The 22,822-nt window shown below is 37.5% G+C and overlaps 1 protein-coding gene across 1 annotated transcript in view; it reads right to left on the minus strand.

The window, feature by feature from the left end:
• Nucleotides 1-866: 866 nt before the first annotated feature.
• The window catches only part of LOC149219001 (uricase / urate oxidase / nodulin 35), a 253,195-nt gene continuing 231,239 nt past the window's right edge, over nucleotides 867-22,822 (minus strand). Inside the window, exons 6-8 of the mRNA XM_089384215.1 lie at nucleotides 1,857-2,006; nucleotides 1,673-1,751; nucleotides 867-1,454 (exon numbers count right to left, since the gene is read on the minus strand). Coding sequence (XP_089240341.1) covers nucleotides 1,359-1,454; nucleotides 1,673-1,751; nucleotides 1,857-2,006 — 325 coding nt within the window. The 3' untranslated portion in view covers nucleotides 867-1,358. The remainder of the gene's footprint in view (nucleotides 1,455-1,672; nucleotides 1,752-1,856; nucleotides 2,007-22,822) is intronic.

The raw sequence follows: 22,822 nt of genomic DNA on the forward strand, positions 1-22,822 counted from the left end.
TGTTACTTTTTAAGTGATCTGCTAAATGTATTGGTTATGAGCCTTTATTGCCAACCAACCTACCTATGATCAAATCTCACGGGCTCCATACCCCACTTATTGCTTAACACAATGCTTGGCCCTACAATGCAAACGAGCTTGACTATCAACTAACAAGTCACTTTCAAAGTCATTCATTGGAAAGATTGGTTATCAACGTTCACTACCACCAACCAACCAATGTATGATCAAATATCATGGGCTCCATATCAAAGCCTACCCCTATGTGTGAATGGACTTAACTAGACCAACAAATAAGTCATTTTTAAAGTGACTCACTAAAACAACTGATTAAGAGTTTTTCCTATCAACTAACCAACCTATGATCAAATCTCATGGGGCCTATTCCCCACCTATCTCTTAACATTGTACCTAGCTCCAACTATGAAATGACTTAACTACAAACCAAAGATTCACTTTTTAAAAGATTTGTTATTAGCTTTTGCTACCAACCAACTTATGACCAAATGTTATGGGTTCCATAGTCCCTCATATGTCTTAACACAATGCTTGGCTTCACAATGTAAATGGACTTCATTACCAACCACCAAGTCACTTTAAAGTAATTGACTAAAAAAATTGCTTATCAACCTTTACTACCAATCAACTGAGCTATATATATATATAAACAAAGGAAAAAAGTTTTTATTTTTTTTTTATTTTTTTACACAAAAACCAACTAAGCTCTCATCTTTCTTGAAATATTCGAAATGAGAAAAGCTCAAACAATCACCATAATAATAACCAATTCTCACCCCTCAACCAAATTAAAACAGAAACCCTCGAGACATTCTCCACATTAAATTCGATCCAAATAAACTAACCGATTAAACTCAAAATAACCCAATATACATTGCACACCTTTAAAAATAAGTGCAACATTGATGTGACATGTCCAAATTGACATGATATGTGTACATCAGAAACTCAGATGCAAACAGCTACGAAAAACTCAAAATAGTGCGTTTTAGAATGCGTGAACAACATTGATGTAACATGTAAACATTGGCATGATATGTATAAATCAGAAACTCAGATGCAAACACCTTGGTAGAACCCAAATTGATGCATTTCAGGATGGGTTTAATTTATTCGCCAAATTCAGGGTTTTGGTGACCATACTCTGTGTTTTTTGGTTTTAAATTTATAAAAACGATTGGTGGGATCAGCGGCAATCTATTTCCATCTAGCTGACCCTCCAGCGTTTCTAGACCTTGCCAGATCCAAATTCGATCTACGGAAACATGGATCCTGTGTCGGACCCAGGTGCATATGTATGTTTATGTATATGGACTGTATCATAAAAAATTTAATGACATTTACATCTTTGAAAAACCAGTGAAGTCCTTCCTTGTCAGTGACGCCTCAATTGTTCCATGAGGCTCATCCGTAGGCATATAGACATCATGGTCAAACTGCACACACATCACCAAGGAACGTATGGTGTTCAATTCAAGGACAAACAAAACGTAACCATTTATGTGAACAACTAGCAGCATGATAGGTGTTCATTTTTTAATAGATTGAGTCAAGGTCAGTCCGTGTATGAAAAAAGTTAATATATTATACAAGTACAGTGAAACAACAACTATCAATATGCACGTCTGACAAAAGTAATTCAACTAGTGCTTACCTTTACAATATTTGAAATGTTCACAGGCAAGAAATGAAGATTAGGCATGCTCAAATGAATTGACTCAACCACAGGAAACCTGCCAAATATAATTAAAATGAGGAACGGATATGGTGAAAAATAGTCACAACAGAAAAACATAACAAAATAGAGTGATTCTTCAAGGACTTGTGGCCACTCATACCTGTGCATTACAGCTTGAGCCATGAAATAGAGAGTATTCTGAACAGAAGGACTGTATACACCCACGTGTGGTGAACCAAAGAACACATCAACTAAGGTCTTCTTCACAGCATTATAAGCATCTGTGTAGCAAGATGGTTTTCTAGAGTATCTGCAGGCCACCAAACATGCAAATAAGCATTTCCAATTTTTTATGCATTCAATCAACAGTATAAAAAATATTTGTGGCCAGTTATTTAAGAATTCCCTTCCATTCTCTGATTAAGATATCATTACCTGTTGAAATAATCGAGAGAATTACTTGAACGTGTCGAGGGTATGTTGGGTGTTACTAGATTTGATGCAACACGAATTTCAAACATATCACTAGTTATAAAGCAAAACCAAAGTTGGAACATATAACAATGAGAGTAAGCACCAAGGGTTAGCTCATTTAGTTGAACCATCAGCATCAGCCCAAGACAGTTTTCAACAGGGAGGCCATGGGCGACAGGTTTAGAATTTGTGAGTCCCTCAGGGTTATCAACTTCTATTGTGGCTGGTGGTGAGTTGCACTCCATCCAGATATGCTGGGGAAGAGGAGAGGGGATCACGAGTTTTTCCTTCGGAAAAAAGAATATAATATTGAGTATAAAAAACATAACAATAGAGAAAATTGAAAGCCAAGAAACACAGGAAACAACAGAAACGAAAACCAAAAGAGTAAACGCAATCTTCAACGGAGCCCAAATGCCTTTGGAGGCATGACATAGTCAGAGTGTTATTGTGCGACAAGACATTCATTATGCTCTCTTCTTGCTACAAGACAGGTATAGCACCACTGATGACATATAGGTCCCCTTTGAAGGAAGTATAAAATACCTAGATTGATCAAAGAAGAAGTTCACAGTTAAAGCATTCTTGGGATCTTCGCTCAAATCATCATCTCAAGAAAGGAGACCTCAAAAGACCCTATCTCTACTCAAGAAAGAATGGACTTCGATTTGAAGCATCTTGAAGACTACTCATCCAAGGAAAGCTAGACCAATGGCATTGTCATCAAAGACATCAAGGCATCATCAAGAAGTCAACATCAATCATCATCAACAAAGGCATCATGTTGAAGAAGTTCATCTTCCCTCGACAAGTAAGTATTTATACTTCTATATCTAAATCTAGTGAAATGACTTTATTTTGCAAGGAGATCAACAAGTTGGTTGGGTCATCGAACTTCGTTATCTTGAAGGAAGTATAAAAACCCTAGATTGATCAAAGAAGAAGTTCACAGTGAAAGCATTCTTGGGATCTTTGCTCAAATCATCATCTCAAGAAAGGAGACCTCAAAAGACCCTATCTCTAGTCAAGAAAGAAAGTACTTTGATTTGAAGCATCTTGAAGACTACTCATCCAAGACCAAAGGCGTTGTCATCAAAGACATCAAGGCATCATCAAGAAGTCATCATCAATCATCACCAACAAAGACATCAAGTTGAAGAAATTCATCTTCATTTGACAAGTATTTATACTTCTATACCTAAATCTAATAAAATGACTATTTTGCAAGGAGATCAACAAGTTGGTTGGGTCATCGAACTTCCTTGCATGGAAAAGGAGGATAGACCTAGTCCTCAAGGAAAATGAAGTTATTAATCATGTCAAAGGCAAAGTCTCCAAACCATCTGAAGAGCAAGCACTATCTAAATATATGAAAAAGGATCTAAGGGCTCAAAGGATTCTCATAGAATCCATCAAGGATTCTCTCATCCCATATGTAGAAGAGTTTGAGACATCAAAAGAGATATATGATAAGCTAGCAGATTTATTCTCTGAAAGCTCAACAAGACAAGTCGTATCACCAAGATCTGAACTATACAATTTGAAAGCATCAAAGGATGAAGGGATATCTACATGTCTTACTAAAGCATCACAAATAAGGAATCAACTTCAAGATCTAGGAGAGATGATATCCGATAGAGAAATGATTACCATTGTTCTAAATGCTCTAACTAATGAACAAGGAAACCTTGTATCAAAGGCCTATGAAGAGAAGCTATCCCTTTCAATAATTTGTGGTCACTATGCAAGAGTGAAGAACACAGGTTGAAGGCAAAAAGTGATACAGAGTCAGGTAAGCAGGTTCAAACATTTGTTGTCATCTCAAGAAGCAAAGGGATATTTGGCAAGTTTGGTACTTAGAAAAAGAAGAAGATCAAAATGTCAAAGATCCAATGCTATGGATGTCAAGAATATGGGCACTACAAGAGAGATTGTCCTAAGTTCAAGAAGGAAAGCAACAAACAAAGAAGAGAAGAAGCCCATATCATTGAAGAAATGGAAGAAGCTGAAAAGAAGAAATTCAAGATGGAGGAAGTAAAAGATCTCTAATATTGTTGAGATAGGTCTTCCTCACCTAGTTCTTTTCAAGCTTCCATTTTAAAGTATAACTATCATGGTAGGAATCATTAGAATCAAGATAGGATGCATCATGTTAGGAGATGGCATCATAGAAGCATACGATTGAAAGCAAGATCTCATAACATCATCATAAAGAAGCATGAAAGATAGCTGAAATATTAGTCTGTGGATATCACCTACAGAAGGATGTAGCTCTTCGTAACCTCATTAGAAGCATACGGAGTACTTATGGGAAAAAGAAAGTCATCTAGTATAGAGTTCATCATACATCATTAAAAAGGAGCATTTGCAAGATAAGGATGATCAATATCCTCCGTTGGAATATTTATTGGAAAGTTCACCTACTGGAAGAAGTAAGTGTCTCACCAGGAATTCCAACTTGTATGGGATTCATGGGATGATGGTATGATGTCAAAAGTGTTGAAGAATGTAACTAGGTTCGGTCTTCATAATTGTACACGAGTCATAATGAAATGTATTTATCAAAAGAAAGAAAGAAAAAAATATTATTATTAAAATGACTTATCAAAGCATGGGTTTCATGCTTAGGTCATCATTTTCTAGGTCAAAGTCCCCATTGAATACTTCTAGGTTTTATCTTGAGTCATTAGAGTCATTGTCCATTTTATGAGACCCTTCTTGGGTTTTTGAATCATGTAAAAAAAATTATTATTGAGTAAAATAAGTCATTTGTCACCTCCACACCAAGTCGGCCCTTGCCTGATGAAGTCGGCCTACATTAGGGCAATTCGACCCACAAAAGGGGCTATATATAGAAGTGCAGTTTGATCCATTTGCTCACTCACTCAACAAATTCGATACACAAGGAGGAGGAGCAGAAAAAGTGCAAAGTTTCAAGAGAAGGATAAGATCGAAGTTTTGGGCTCTCTCTCTCACTCATGCGAAGTTATTGGGCTACTGCTGGGGTTGAAGTTATGGATCTACTGCAGGTCGAAGTTCTGTTGCTGGGTCGAAGTTCTGCTACTGGGGAGGTCGAAATTATATTGCTACAAAGTCGAAGATCTAGGTCAAAGTTGCTACTGGAAGGTTATCATCTGAAGAAGAAGGAAACACTGACTTGGTGGTTGGAGGATGTTTGTGTCCAGGTCAAAGAGTCTTGGATTATCTCATCTTGTCTTGTGAAAACTACCGAAGGAAGAGGTTTGACTAAGTTTTCCCCTAGATAGGGGTTTTGCCCTGGCTAAGTGCCTACATCTTGTGTCTCTTGTTCTTGTGATCTTCATAAACACATAATTTGGTAATTGCTTGATGAAAGATAATCTAATAAAGAAGTAAAAGAAGTCAACATAATTCACAAGTAATTATCAAGAAAGAGGAATCAAACACTAATTCTACTAGCATTGATTTCTCAACATGGTATCAGAGTTAACGTCAAGGAAGATTGGAGATCACTTTGTTGGCTTGAAAGGAAAGAATACTCCCTCTATGATAAGATACTTGAAAATGGGATTCAATATTGCAAGAAGTTGGATCAAAAGAATCATCTACAACTTATTCAATAAGGTCAAAAGCAAAGGGTTCTTGGTTGCACTCAGAGGTTCACTCAATGATGACAACATATGGATTATTGATAGCGGAGCATCAAGGCACATGACAAGAGAAAGTAAACAACTTCACACTCTATCAAAGGAACCTTCTTCTCATGTAATGGAGTTGGGAGGCAACAGTAGTTGTGCAGTTAAGGGCCTAGGATCAACTTCATTGAAGCTGGAAAATGGAGCAAAGCTACACTCAACAATATACTCTATGTTCCAGGTTTGAAAAAGATTTTTCTTTCAATTTCTTGTTTAGAAGATAAAAGAGATAGAATTGCTTTTGTAGATGGAAAAGTTATGGTTTGGGGAAAAGATTCAAGCATCGATAAAGCTAGGGTTATTGGAGTACATGAAGGAAGTCTATATAGAGTTACAACACAATCTCCTCAAGCCCTAGTTCACATGGAAATCAATCCCATTAAGCTATGGCATAGAATATATGGACATTTACATTATAAAGTCATTCCCTCTCTCAAACAAATGGTAAATGGCATCCCCAATATCAAAGAAGATCGTGAAGGAATATGCAAGGAATGTGCTTTGGGAAAGAATACAGGGAAACCCTTTACAAACAATGAAACAAGGTCTAAAGATATATTGAACCTCATTCATTCGTATGTGTGTTGGCCTATGTTTGACAAATCACTTGGAGGTCACCTTTATTATGTGACCTTCATTAATGATCACTCTAGAAAGACATGGCTCTACCTTCTCAAGAAAAAGGACGAAGTATTTGCACAGTTCAAGGAATTTAGATCTGAAGTGGAGACCCTAACCGAAAAAAGAATAAAGACTTTGAGATCCGACAATAGTGGGGAAGACACTTCCAAAGAAATGATTGCATATTGTTCCCTACTATCCTGAGTAGAATGGAGTGGCTGAAAGGAAAAATAGGACAATTGAAGAATGTATACGAACAATGATTTTGATCAAGACTTACCAAAATTTCTATAGGGAGAAGCAGCAATGACAACATTATATATACAAAATAGAAGTCCTCGTAGAATTCTTGAGAATATGACACCTGAAGAAGCATTCACAGGAAATAAGCCATGTGTGGATCATCTCCGAATCTTTGGGTGTCCCGCTGACATCCATGTTCCAAAGAACAAAAGAAAGAAGCTAGACTCTACAAGCATTAAAGGGATCTTCGTTGGCTACAGTCCTTCTTCAAAATCATATAGAATCTACATCAAGGAAGGAAGACAAATTGAAGTAAGCAGGGATGTCAGATTTGATGAAAATCATGCCTACAAAGGATCCAAGGATATTCCTATTCATTCTGATGACGAAGACATACCACTATTTGAAGAAGAAGACCACCATGACCAACCTAATATAATCCAAGAAGAAGAAGAAGAAGAAGGACCAAGTGAGCCTATCCAACCTGTGATCATACTCGACACAAGGAAAAGGCCTCTTGAAGATGCTGAAGGGCATGGAGCTGCAAAAGGAACTTTTAGAGAAAGCAAAAGACCAAAAAGATATTCAGGATATGCTGCATACATGACAAAACTAATAGAAGTTGAACCAACTACATTTAAACAAGTTGCTCATCGAGAAGTATGGAAATGCAAGAAGAATATCAATCCATCATGAAGAATGGGGTTTGGGAAATCGTTCCTAGACCAAGCGACAAATCAGTTGTCACTTCAAAATGTATCTACAAAATCAAACACGTTGTTGATGGAAGCATAAACAAGTACAAAGCTAGACTCGTTGCAAGGGGTTTCTCTCAAAAGGAAAACATAGACTATGAAGAAACCTTTGCACCTATTGCAAGATATACTACTATAAGATCCTTGGTTTTGTTGGCTGCAACAATGGGATGGAATATCCATCAAATGGATGTAAAAACAACATTTATGAATGGAATCATTGATGAAGAAGTATACATTGAACAACCTGATGCATTTGAAATAAACAACAAGGACACTCATGTTTGCAGACTCAAGAAGGCCTATGGCTTGAAGCGAGCTCCTAGGGCATGGTATGCAAGAATGGATGCATATCTTCTAAGAATTGGGTTCGTCAAAAGTATTGTCGATCCAAACCTCTAGATCAAAGTTGTGGATAACGAGTCAGCCATTATTCTACTATATGTGGATGATCTATTTAGTATAGGTGTGGAGGGAAGCATACAAAAATACAAAGAAGATGTTGGTAGTCGAGTTTGAGATGAAGGATCTGGGACTTATGCATTATTACCTAGGTTTGGAAGTATGGTAGAAACCTGGGGAGATATATCTAAGGCAAGGAAAGTATATAATCAAGTTATTGCAGAAATTTGGTATGATGGATTCCAAGCCCATGATTACTCCCATGATCACCAATCTCAAGAAGTTGAGAAGCTTTGACTCATGTCTCGTAGATCCTACTACCTATCGTAAGTTGGTGGGTTCTCTGATGTATCTGATAAACACTAGACTGGATATATGTTTTGCAATAAACATTCTTAGTCAATTTCAGTTGGAGCATCGTCATGATCATTGGATAGTTGACAAGCATTATTAAGATATCTACGCGGCACTATACATCACTGCCTAAAGTACTATAGCAAGGAAGTCAAATTAACAAGTTTTACAGATTATGTTTGGGATTGCAATGAGACTGATGGAAGAAGTACTACAAGTGGATGTTTTAGTTTGCGATCTACTATGATTTCATGGATGAGTAGAAAGCAAGATCCTATTGCTTTAAGTAGTGCTAAAGCAAAGTATGTGGCTGCATGTGAAGTAGGAAAGGACGATGTATGGTTGAGGAAACTTTTGTCACATTTGTTTGGGAAGCCTCTAAGTCCTACTGTGATAAATTGTGATAATCAAAGTAGCATCAAGATGTCTAAAGATCCCGTGTTCCATGCAAGGACGAAGCATATCAAAAATAAGTACCACTACATTAGAAGCTTGGTACAATATGGGATTTGTGGAGAATTCGGTAGGGGCAGTGACTATGTTAATTCTCTTTAACTTGATAAATGTTTGTGTTACCTTTTTCCTTTATTAGCTTTGTTCCTTATTATTATAGTGTGAGATACATCAAACAGCTACCAAAACAATAAGAATAGTGACACAGTATATAGGCTGCAAGTCAGGGCCAAAACCACTCCTCTTGAGGGGAAACCCCTTAAATCTCTTCTCTTCTTATGGATCCTTCAATTGACGAATACCATGACCTAATGACTTAGACAAATAGCCTCCAAGATCAAGATCAACTCGGCCTCCTACTGCAAGAACTTCGACCTCCTACTGCAGATCTGAAATTTTGTCCTCCGACAAATGTTGTTGCTCCTCTAGAAGACTTCAATCTTCTTCGTATGGCCTTCTCTTCCCTTCGCTTGCCTTTCCTTGTGACTTAGGGCTAGTGAGATACCCTAAGTGACCTTTGCTTGACTTCCTTTCTCTCTTTCCTCTAAGATCAAACCAAAGATAGCCCCAGTGCGGAAACCCTAGCTTCGACTTGTACATGAGAGAGAGAGAGAGACTTTACCCAAGCACTTCGACTTCCTTTTTCTCTTCTTCGTCCTTCTTCTTCGACTTCCTTTGCTTTCCTCTTCTTCACATAGAATGAGATGAGTGTGTCTAATGGAGGACGAGTTCCTCTCTATATATAGGCTTCTTCAAGGGTAGGCGTCGCTCTTCATGTAGGCCGACTTTGACAACTTCTAGGCCGACTTGATCTTGGAGGTATTTCGACACTTTAAAGACAACAATTTTTTCTTTACAAGATACAATGTGCCCATAGGGTCTTCAATATATGACAATGACTCTTAAACCTAGGACAAACCCTAGAAGCACTTAATGGGTGCTTGACCTATAAAATAAAAGAACTTGAGCATGAAACCCATGCCTCATTAATAATAATTTCTTTTCATTTTATAATTTAAAAGAATACATTTCATACTTATGAAGACAGAACCTAGTTACACATTTTTCAACACTCCCTCTTAACTAGGGAGGTATTCATAAGAGGTACATGGTCATTCTCAATCTGAAGATATATCAAAGAGTCGGATCGGTAACCCATTTGTATAGCATCATATCAACTAGAATTGTCACATATCAAGGCCTTGACTAACAACTCTATCTTTCCACAAGATCCGAGCACAATGTTGGCGAGACCAATGATGTATAGACACCATACTCATTGTCTCTCAAGGTACATACTCCACCCGGGTGTTCACCAAGTATGACCTTCCATGCGACTATTCTTATCTTGGGTAGCCAGCGCTTGAAGAATATCAGTCCTCCACGACTCCTCTTATTTTGGATGCCATATCTCATCCTCAAAGGGTATCAGATGCCAAATGATTACCTGATCCTCTATTTTGTGTTCCTAATTGAAGACAAGAATAATGTGTCTATCTCTCCCTCTCAATTAGGGACGATACATCAACCAACCCAAGCTTGTCTCTTAAGTATATAAGCTTCTTGTTGGGAAGGGACTTGAGCATGAAACCCATGCCTCATTAATAATCATTTCTTTTCATTTTATAATTTACAAGAAAACATTTCATACTTATGAAGACAGAACCTAGTTACACATTTTTCAACACTCCCTCTTAACTAGGGAGGTATTCATAAGAGGTACATGGTCATTCTCAATCTGAAGATATCTCATAAAAAGAGTCGGATTGGTAACCCATTTGTATAGCATCATATCAACCAGCGTTGTCACATATCAAGGCCTTAACTAACAACTCTATCTCTCCACGAGATCCGAGCACAATGTTGGCGAGACCAATGATGTATAGACACCATAATCATTGTCTCTAATGTAATACTCCACCTGGGTGTTCACCAAGTATGACCTTCCATGCAACTATTCTTATCTTGGGTAGCCAGCCCTCGAAGAATATTGATCCTCCACAACTCCTCTTATTTTGGATGACATATCTCATCCTCAAAGGGTATCGGATGCCAAATGATTACCCAATCCTCTATTCTGTCTTCCTAATTGAAGACAAGAATAATGTGTCTATCTCTCCCTCTCAATTAGGGACGATACATCAACCAACCCAAGCTTGTCTCTTAAGTATACAAGATTCTTGTTGGGAAGTGATATGTCAACAACCTACTCATCAGTGGAGATACACTGTAGCTGCAGCACACCATTTTGCACTAGCTCTCGTATGTAGTGATACTTGTTGTTTATATGCTTTGTCTTTCCATGAAACACTAGATCCTTAGAAAAACGTATACAACTGGTGTTATCACAAAGTATCACTGTAGGGTTCATCGGTCCGTCAAACAGGTTGAATAGCAGCTTCCTCAACCATACTGCTTCTCTGCTTACTTCACAGGCTGCAACATATTCAGCCTCAGCACTACTCAAGGTAACAGTGTCTTACTTTCTGCTCATCCATGAGACCATGGAGGATCATAAAATGAAACATACTCCTGTAGTGCTTCTTCCATCTTGCTCACTGCCTCCCCAGTCGGAATTTGTATATCCAATCAGTTGGACATCATTCCTTCTATCATATTTTAGACAGCAGTGGATGGTTCCTCGCAGATATCTCAAAATGTGTTTTGTTGTTGCCTAATGATAATGCTTCGGCTCCACTTCGAATTCACTGAGAACATTTATTGCAAAACATATGTTTGGTCGAGTATTCACTAACTACATCAATGAGCCAATAAGTTGTCTATACTTGGAAGGATCCACAGGGCTAGATTCAGAACTCCTTAGTCTCTTCAAGTTTGTCATCATCGGAGCAGTCATAGGTTTGCAATCCATCATGTCAAACCTTTTCAGCATCTTGATCACATATTTTCCTTGACCTAAATAGACTTCATTAGATCCTTGCTAGACTTCTAGTCCCAAATAGTAATGCATTAGCCCAAGAGTCTTCATATCAAATTCTGCTACTAGTTGCTTCTTACATTCTTCAATTTGACCTTCTACACCTGTCAAGAGAAGATCATCTACATACAAAAGAATGATTACAGATTCACCATCTACAACCTTGATATAAAGGTTTAGATCAACAGAACTTTTTGTGAAGCCTATTCTTTGTAGGTATGCATCCATTCTAGCATACCATGCCCTTGGTGCTTGCTTGAGGTCGTATAATGCTTTCCTCAATCTGCAAACATATGCCTTCCTATCTTTAACTTCGAATCCCAAGGGTTGTTCTATATAGACTTCTTCATCTATTTTGCCATTCAGAAACACAGTATTGACATCCATTTGGTGGATGTTCCATCCCATCGATGCTGCCAGAGAGACTAATGATCGAATCGTTGTATATCTTGTTGTTGGAGCAAATGTCTCTTCATAGTCGATGCCTTCAAGTTGAGAGCAGTCTCTAGCCACAAATTTTGCTTTATACTTATCTATACTTCCATCTGCTGCTTGGTTGATCTTATAGATCCACTTGGAAGTAACCACAAATTTTTCTTCGAGCCTAGGTACGATCTCTCAAACTCCATTCTTCATTATAGATTGATATTCTTCATTCATGGCATCCTTCCATTCTTGATTGTTTACAGCCTCTTCAAAAGTGGGATGGTTTTGCTTCTATTAGTTTTGTCATCCATGCAGCATACCCAAAATATATTTTGGGTTTCTTGCTTTTTTCTGAATGATCCTTTCGCTGCTTTATGACCTTCTGCATCAAGTAGAGTAGATTTTAACCAATTAGGTCTCTTTCTTGTTTCAGGAATAACCACAGGTTGATCTGGCTCACTAGGACCTTCTTCTTCATGGTGTGATTCTTCTTCTCCCTTATCCACTTCCTCTTCAAATACGGGAAGTTCTTCTTCATCAGAGTCTATGGAAAGTTCCTTTGATTTCTTGAGCACTATACTTTCGTCAAATATGACATCATGACTAACTTCTATGTGATGCCCATCTTTCATGTAGATTCTATAAGCTTTTGATGAGTTTTTGTACCCAACAAATGTTCCCTTCATTCTTTAAGGGTCCAACTTCTTTCTTTTATCCTTGGGTATGTGGATATATACAGGACACCTGAAGATTCGGAGATGATCTACAGATGGCTTCTTTTCAGTGAACACTTCTTCCAGAGTTATGTTGTCTAGAGATCTATGGGGACTTCAATTCTGAATGTAGACAACGGTCTTCGTGGCTTCTTCCCACAGGAACCTAGGAAGATCTTGATCGTGTGTCATTGCTTTTACACTTTCTTCAATGGATCTATTCTTCCATTCTGCAACTCCATTTTTCTCGGGATTGTATGGGACTATCAGCTCCCTCTTAATCCCAGACTCCTTACAGAATGCTATAATTTCTTTGGATGTATATTCTCCTCCATTATCAGATCTTAATATCTTGATTCTTTTTCCTATAAGGTTTTCCACTTCAGCTTTGAATTCTTGAAATTTTGGAAATACTTCATCCTTGGTTTTCATTAGGTAAACCCGGGTCTTTCTTAAATGATCATCGATGAATGTGACATAATATAGGTGACCTCCAAGAGATTTAGGAGTCATAGGGCCACATACATTGGAGTGAATGAGATCCAAGATTTCTTGTGACCGTGAAGCACTACTTCCAAATGGTGTATTGGTATTTTTGCCTAATGCACATCCCTTACAAACTCCTTCATGATCTTCTTTCAAATTTGGAATTCCCGTCTACTATGGAACTTAGAGTTGGAAGGATTTTGAAATGTAGATGAACAAATCTTCTATGCCAGAGTTCACATGGGATAATTTCTTTGTCACTACTTAGATCATCGTCACTGTTGCTTCATCATTGATCCATCTTTACTTTGATCATTGCTGCACACTAAGATCATTTCTATCACCATTATTGTTACATCATTATTGCACCTTGTTGCACTACCACAGAGATCTTCATTATTGTTGTGTCCCTACCGAGATCTTCTCCACAACAAAGAGATCTAAGATATATAATAGAGCTTCTCTTAGATTCACCAAGACAAGAGTTTCTCTTCACACATATGCCGAAATACTGAAGTTGCTCCACTGTGTTAGTAGTCCGAGACTGTAACCATTATTGAGACCTTTATTACTACTTGTAACACCGAGATGATGACTACTTTCCTTGCACCGAGATCATGATTGCAGACATGTTGAGATTGCCACCACCGAGGAGTATTAGACTGTAATTTTCCTCACTGTAATAGCCTACGAAATTGCAGAGGCATCCGAGAACCCTCCTGCACCCTATCTGAATTCTATACTTATCCGAGATTACAGTGATGTCCGAGTTCTGTCATCCGAGATCTGTACTTACTGTGCCATCCGAAATTGTAGAGTAATCCGAAGTTTTGTGTTTCCTGTGGTGACCCCAGCGGGGTATTTATAGTTGTCACGTCTCCATAAATAAGCCGACATTACAGTGTGAAACGTTGTGTCTATTTATTGAGCCGACATGATAGTTATATATATATATATATATATATAGATATTTATATATATATATATATATTTTGAGGCTCACATGATTGTTCTCCTTATAGTTTTTCTTGCAGACTTCTTTGTGCTTGTCTTAGAGGATTGTGCTTGGTCTTGGAGGGCTAATCTAGTCACTAGGTAGACTCATATACATTACATATATGCTCAAGAAGAGCTCTTTGACTTTCCTAGACCTATGAAATGAGCAAGAAACTCATTCTTATAATTTACAAAAAGAATATTTCTTTTTCTTGACAAGTACAAAGATCAAAATTACAATTATAAATAGCGAACCTAGTTACACTTTCTTCAACACTAGTTAGGGCCAAAACCTCTCCTAAAGAGGAAAACCCACAAGAAAATTTTCTCTTCTTATAGAATCTTCAAATGATGAATTCCAAGACCTTTAGAACCAAGACTAAGACCCCTCCAAGACCAAGTCAACCTTCTTTCTTGATATGCCTTTCTTAAACAACTTCCAGCAACAAATTCTGACCCTCCAGCAACTTCTGCAACTTTGCATGTGTGGTTGATTGGGCTTCTTTTAGGCTTCCTCCTTTCTTTGTTTGAGTTGCTTCTTCCTTCTAAACGAATGGACTTTAAAGCTTGCTTCCTTTTATTAGATTTTCAACCCTTCTTGGAGATCTAAAATTTCATCCTTGTAGTTGCAACAAAACCCTAATCTTCTTCGCACGTGTGAGAGAGATTGACTAGAAAATCAAAATTTTGTTTTCCTTCTTGAGATTTGGCCCTTCGCTTTATCTTGCTTGCTTGGATGATCTCCTTCAAATGAGGTCAACTGCTTCTTATATATAGGCTTCTAAGGAGGACGAGTTACCCTTTATGAGATCAACTTCTCTACAGATCGAATTGGTCTTGGAGGGACACTTTGACACATTTTGAATCAACATAAATTCTTTTGACTTGATACAAGATGCCCAATAGGGTCTATTACATATGACAATGACTCTTTTGACTTTATACAATGATGACAAACCCTAGAAGCACACAATGGGTGCTTTGACCTAAAAATAAATTGACTTGAGCATGAAACCTATTAGCACCAAATTTGTACCTTTCCTAAAGGTCCAAAGGTTATGATTATCAGTTCATTGTGCAAGGGGTTATGTAATGGCCTATGAAAAAATTTTGTGGAAATGTAACATAAGCTTAGGAACATTTCTAAACAGTTATTTCACCTAATCCTAAGTGTTCCCTAAGTTTTTGCAGCAAAATCAACCTATCAAAAGTCTACAGGTGGTGCTACGAAGCCCATAGCAAGTTTAAAAATATGAGTTTCCAAACTGCTTTTCAAGTGCCCAAACCATTTTTCAAGAAGATTTACCCTTATTAAACCTTGATATGACATTTGGTATAGTTTTCAAGCCTAAGAGAGGGATTTAGTAAACCCTAAAACGGAATTTTGCCCTAAAATGGCAATTTCCAACATTTTTCCTCTTTTAGTCACTATGTTCAAACACAAATCTCAAACAAATTGTGATGAATCTCAAAAAAACATAAGAGGTTTTTGTTGGGAATGGGATGATTTACAAAAACCTCCTTCAGTTTTACAACATGTGTCATGGTTTGGAAATTACAAAGGAATCTTTAAGGCCTATTTTTCCAGATTTTGTAATTATGTTATTTTCTTGTTTTAGTCACTATTTTCAAATATAGTTTCCGAACATATGGAGATGAATTTGTAAAAACAAAAAGAGGTTTTTGTTGGTAACATACCAATTTAAAAAAAACCTCTCAATTTTTACCCATCTAGCATGGTTTGAAGGATATGAAGGAATATTTGCAGCTTATTTTTCAGGATTTAAATATTTAATTATTTCTTGTTTTAGTCATCCACTTTGGGCACGGTTTTCGAGAAGATGAAGATGAATTTTCCAAATCTGAAAGAGGTTTTGTGGGGAATGAGTTGATTTAAAAAACCTCTTTCAGTTTTTACAAAACTATCACGGTTTGGGAGATCTGAATGCCTCTTTGAAGCCTATTTTTCAGAAATTTGCCAGATTTTTCGAAATTTTGTTTCCTATAAAAATGCCAAGTCAACAGCTGAAGGCCACCTCATCAAATTTGACTTGGGGATCAGACTAAAGATGGGTGAAGAGGTTTTTTAGATCCATTTCTTTTGGATCTTGAAGGTTATGTTAATTAATACTTTCCCAAACATTGTGGATCTCATATTTATGTATTTTTGATATATAATGAATGAGAAAGAAAGAAGAAGGGTTGGACTCTAAAACAAAGTAGTCTCTTTTTGTTGTGTGTGATCAAATTATTTATCTTTTCAAGTGCCAAGAGGAGGACTAGGATATTATGATAAATGATATAGAGATTCTTGTGATGGTGTACTCAGTCTATTATCTTTTGTCATAGTTTCCTTTTTGTGTGATGTCAATTTATATTTTTATCTTTTGATGTTTAAATGAGATTATGTGACATAATTCATTAATTTAATTCTCTGGTTCATATGGTTTAGACCAATGTTGCGAACATTGGCATCGAGATAAAATCGACAAGGCTCCAGAAAACCAAATAATCAGGAAAATCGGGAAAATATCAGTAAAAAATTGGCAAACATCGGCAAAATTAAGATAACATTAAAATATCTTTAAAAATCGGCAAACATCGGCTAGGCCAAAAAATCGTGATTTCGAGATAAAATCGGGATGCTATCGAGATGTTCGCAACATTAGTTTAGACATCTACACTTTTTCTTCTAACGCATGCAGGATTCATGTTTCATGCCCTGCTATAGTGGATTGTTATCTCCGTCTGCTACCATCTAAATGATGTTTGACATGTCTACAGTCTGCCATCTACCCTACCTCTGTCCATCTTGATTCATATAATCAAGATATTGGTATCTATATCTGCAAACTAATTTGTTGACCCCATTGCCCAATGGATTAATTGCTTCATCCCAACCAAACCCTATTTCAACACAACCCTACTGAAGATCTAGCCATTATTTGAAGATACAGCCAGTTGCTAAGCTTAGTGATTAGGTTGTCAGAGAGAGCCCTCTCTAGATTGAAGGGGCTAGCCTTCAATCTGCAAGATTTGTTTGAAAAGGTTACCTTAGGAATTTCTCTCTCACAACCAAGAGGAATTTTTGAGTGATAACAAAACCCATGCTATAAAATAACAATAAAAAAAATTCTCTCTTTTACATCAAATACATGAAATCAAGAATACATAAGATATTATGAAGACCGAACCTAATTACACATTTCAACAACAACTACTTCCCACACATCATTCTTCATTATAGATTCATATTCTTCAGTGATAGCATCCTTCCATACTTGCTCTTTCATTGTTTCTTCAAAGGTGGCAGGTTTAGCCTGTATGATGGAGCTCATAGCTACAACATAACCCTGGTATCAGCATGGCTTTTTACTTTCTCTAAAGGTTCCTCTGGCAGCAGCATGTCTTTCAACATCCTGTAATATATCACGAAGCTATAATGGCCTCTTCCTAGAAGGAGGATCACATGGAGGGGGATCCAAGGGGTCCATGGGCTCCATAGGGTCATCATCAACATCAACTCAGGTCCAAGCGCAGAATGACCATTTAGAACGTCCATGTCATCATCCTTCTTCTCAATATAGGGAGGAGGAGGAATGTCCCTTGCTTTTCTAAGGGTAACATCTTCATCGAAAGTCACATCCCTGCTAAACTTAATATTCCTTTGATCGGGAACATATATTCTAAAAGCTTTATAATTTTCACAATATCCAACAAAAGTACCTTTCTTCCCTGAAGCTTCCAACTTGTTCCTCTTGTCCTTCGGCACATGAAAGTATATAGGGTAGCCAAAGATCCCTAAGTGTCCAACATCGGGCTTTACACCTATGAACACTTTTAAGTTTTTCGGGGGTCTTGTCACCCAAGGTTTGATGAGGGGTCCTATTTTGAACATAGACTGCGATGTTTGTAACCTCACCCCACAAAAACTTCGGCAAATTTTGATCATGCAACATGGCTGGGCAGCTTCCATGATGGTCATGTTCTTTTCTTCAACCACTCCATTTTTTGAGGGTTGTAAGGTAAAATAGTTTCCTTTTTGATCCCAGCCTTCTTGCAAAAGTCAAAAAATCCGTTCGAAGTGAATTCTCCACCATTATCAAACCTGAAGACTTTGATCCTCTTCCCTATTTGATTCTCTATCAGTGCCTTGAAGTCCTTGAACATATCAAATGCTTCGTTCTTGTGCTTCAAGAAGTATATCCATGTCTTCCAGGAGAAGTCGTCCACAAATGTTATATAGTATAGGTAGGCACCAAGAGATTTCACCAACATGGGTCCACATATGTCAGAATATATGAGTTGTAGAATATCATTGGTCCTGCTTTTGCTAGAAGGGAATGGTCCCTTTGATTTCTTTCCACTAGCACATCCTGAATAGACTCCATCATGACTAGCTTGAACCTCAGGCATTCCAGAAACCATCCTCCTTACTTAAGGCATGGTTTCATAGTGAGGATGAGCAAACCTTTGACTCTTTGCTTTGCCAATGGAAATACTGACCATAGCTATAAATATTCAACAACAAGTAAAGGGAAACCATGACAATCAACTAAAATGATAAAGTAATAAACCATTTTTTAATGAATATGTTCTGAAATCATAGTAATGAGTATCCTCTCAATGCAATCATGACTAGTTTTCCCTAGGTATGGGTTCCCAACTTCTTAACCATAGACAAGAAAAAAGGTCCTAAAAGTATGAAAGAGGCACAAAATAGCCCAAATGTCCCAAACTTGAAGCTATAGACATTGTCTCTCTAGGGTTGCTACATTTCATATCCTCTACTCAAGAGTCAACCCTTATTTTGTTCTCAATATCAAGTTGAAAGATGGGCCCAAGAATACCACTCCAAGTTAAGTGTAGGATGTCACCATTTCCACCTCTTTCCCATTATAGGAAAGAATGGTATTAGATACCTCTTTCTTAGAGATGTTGAAGGCCATAGTTTTTGTCTTGGCAAGGTCCAAAGCACAATGGTTATCAGAAAATGAGCTCAAATTGTCTAATTGATTTTGGATTCCTACAACCATATAGCATGGAAATGCAGATCGCAAAGTGAATGTCCTTTAGTTCATCAAATAATGTCCAAAGGATGTGGGTGAAACTCTAGGAGTGGATACCATTAATGGACTCCTATGGTGGTGTATGTCGTTTGCGTTGTGCACATCTTAGTACATACTACAATCTACCAATAATCATCTCATAGAGATGTAACCAAATAGACCATCAAATTTGGGAGACCCAATTGTGACAATTTCACTACTGAAATCTTATTGTAGTAACTGGTATTATTTCTTCTAACTGATAAATTAATTATTCAGTTTATTGCTACGGCAACATCGAAATAAACACACTGCAATCTTCAAAAATAAAAACTATGGAAATAAATAGCACTGGAAATTGAGAAAATACTAGCACACACACACATAAATTGACACCATTATTTTTGGACAAAAGTCCTCGGAAAAAACCCCAACTTGGGAAAGTTGGTGCTGCAGTGAGGGTTTTTATTATTATGCAGCAGCGAAAACCTGATTATAATCTATGGATGCCCAACTGGCAATCCAAACAGCAAGAAAATCTGGGCAAAATTATTTTAAGGGAATTACCCTTCTTCCACAAGCAATCCCGACACAACTTCCTTCAGAAAACTCAGCCTCCTGGACCCTCTGCGTCAGCCTCTACGCAGACCCTATGACGTCAAGCCCATGAACTGCCTTTGACGAAGTCATTTTGCCTGTCTTTGCTGAGGAAATCGCCTCTCCGGCACTTTGGACCCTCTACCCAACCTCTGGAACTAAGAACGAATTTCTCTCTAGCTAAATCGAACTGCTTCTCTGAAGCAACTACCCAGTCCTCTACGCTACCTCACTAGTAATAACTCGGACCTCTTGCTACTGTCTCTTCGGATCTGGAAAACTTCCTTCGAATCACTGTCCCTGCCCCTCACTCACTACTTCGATCTCTGGCTCTGCAGCGGTTGACTGTTGCTACTCTGGAAATTGATTTGCCAAGGAAATTGAACTTTTAGTCTCTTGGTGTGTCTTCTCCAAGTGCCCATCGACTTCCTCTTATAATCCATTGTTGGGGCACCAACGACCAAGATTAAAAATTAATCAATAGATAGGATCACCTTGGAGTCGATCCATGTGAGTTTCTAGATGATTCTCACCTTGACTTAATTAATTCTGATTAATTAACCATATTCCATAAGTTTAGACTTAGGAAATATTTAAAAAATCAGCTAATAATCGAATTAAGCCATCTCTAGGTGGAATTTGTTATGAAACCATCTCACAAAAGAATAGAAAAGATAGATCAATGCCCTAGAATTCAGCCTCTTCAAGGGGGCAACCTCCTTTACATTACACAAATGAACAATTCTTCGATGTTTCAAATGACAAAACCTCCTTTCTATATATAGGAGTCTAAGAGGTCACAATATAACCAATCCGACCTAACAATAATAATATAAAGGCACAAAAATAACAATAGTGGGATTCTATGGCGCACAATAATAACAATATGGGGACAATAGGGTCACAACAATAACAATAAGGGATAAAACTATAATAGTAATGGGGGAATCACTAGTATTATAGGGACCTAACATGCCCCTCTCCTTCAAAAAAGTGTTGTCCTCAACGCTTGAGTAGTTCTAGATGCTTCTGTATAAAATTCTCATCCTCCCATGTGGAATCTTCAATGGGTAAATTCTTCCACTTGATGAGATACTCTGAAATTGATCGATTTCGTAGCTATCGAGTTCTTGTTTCTTGACTACTTCTAGTTCCAATATGATTTTTCCTTCCTCATCAAGTTTTGGCAATATTGTTTGAACTGGAAGCTTGTCACTTATAACCTTCTTTAAGCATGAAACATGGAAAACTGGGTGCACTTGGGAAGCTGCAGGAAGCTCCAATTTGTATGCCATAGTACCTAGCTTTTGCAACACCTTGTACGGACCATAATACTTTGGTGATAATTTATTATCCTTCTTAGCTTGCTTGAGGGACATTTGTTTATATGGTTGTAGCCGTAGAAATACCCAATCACCTACATCAAAACTTATTTCGCTGCGATGTTGATCTGCCTGTTGTTTCATTCTATTCTGCACCAAGGTGAGGTTATCCTTTAAGAGTTGGAGAACTTGTTGCTGATGCTCGATGTGATCTTCCACTGCTTGAACCTTAGAACTTTCTCTTAAATATGATGTGATGGATGGTGGATGATATCCATAAAGTGCCATAAATGGGGTCATTTTTGTTGCAGTATGGAAGGAAGTGTTATACCACCATTCAACCAGAGGCAACCATTTGACCCATTGTATCTGTTTATCAGATACAAAGCAACGAAGATATCCTTCCAAACATTTATTTACTATCTCAGTTTGCCCATCAGATTGAGGATGATAAGATGAGCCATGAGCTAACTGAGTACCAAGACAAGAAAATAATTTTGTCCAAAAATTTCCAGTGAAAATGGGATCTCTGTCGCTTACAATGATCTTTAGGTTTCCATGTAGCTTTTGAATTGTTTCCATAAATGCAGTAGAAACTGTACTTGCTTTAAATGGATGAGATAATGCACAAAAGTGTGCATACTTGGTAAGTCTATCAACTACCACCATGATAACACTCTTTCCATCGGACTTGGGTAAACTTGTGATAAAATCCATTGAAACCTCCTCCCAACGTTGCCTTGGAATGGATAAAGGTTGTAATAGTCCTGGGGTCTTAATTGTTTCAACTTTATTTTGTTGGCAAACCAAACATTCCGCCACAAACTTTTGAATATCCGATTTAAGGCCATCCCAAAAAAAAATCATTTTTAACCCTATGGTAGGTTTTTAGAAATCTTGAGTGCCCTCCTAAGGGAGAGGTGTGCAATTCCCTAAGAATCTTTTGTTTGAGTTGGGAATTCTTACATAGGTATAACCGATCCTTGTACCATAACGAATCATTTTTCCAGCTAAATGTATCAAATGTATTGGGATCTTGTTGTATCTTTTGAATGAGTGCCCACAATTCCTCGTCATTCTTCCATTTATCCCTTGCTTCGTTTATCCAATATGCTTGGATAATAGAAATGGCGCAAAGAAATGCTTCCACATCCTCATTCTTTCTTGAGAGTGCATCTGCCACAACATTTTGCTTCCCTTTTTTGTAGATGATTTCAAAGTCATAGCCCAACATTTTTGTGACCCATTTTTGCTGCTCTTCTGAAGATAATCTTTGTTCTAAAAAGTATTTAAGGCTATCATGATCTGTTTTTACCTTGAAGTGTTTTCCCATTAGGTAAGGTCACCATTTCTTAAGTGCATGTAGTATTTCCAACATTTCCTTCTCATAAATAGCTTTGTGTAAATACTTTCCTTTGATTGGACGACTTTTGAAAGCAATGGGTCTTTCTTCTTGCATTAAAACAACACCAATTCCATTTCCTGAGGCATCACATTCCACAATAAAGGTTTTTGTGAAATTCGGTGTAGCTAAGACTGGTGCTTGGCACATTGCCTCTTTAAGATGTTCAAAGGCCTTCGTTGCTTCTGGAGTCCATGAGAATGCATCTTTCTTCAATAATGT

The sequence above is a fragment of the Pinus tabuliformis genome, chromosome Q (assembly GCF_031772625.1).
Source record: "Pinus tabuliformis cultivar Carrire ecotype Pingquan chromosome Q, CPIR1, whole genome shotgun sequence".
NCBI lineage: Eukaryota > Viridiplantae > Streptophyta > Pinopsida > Pinales > Pinaceae > Pinus > Pinus tabuliformis.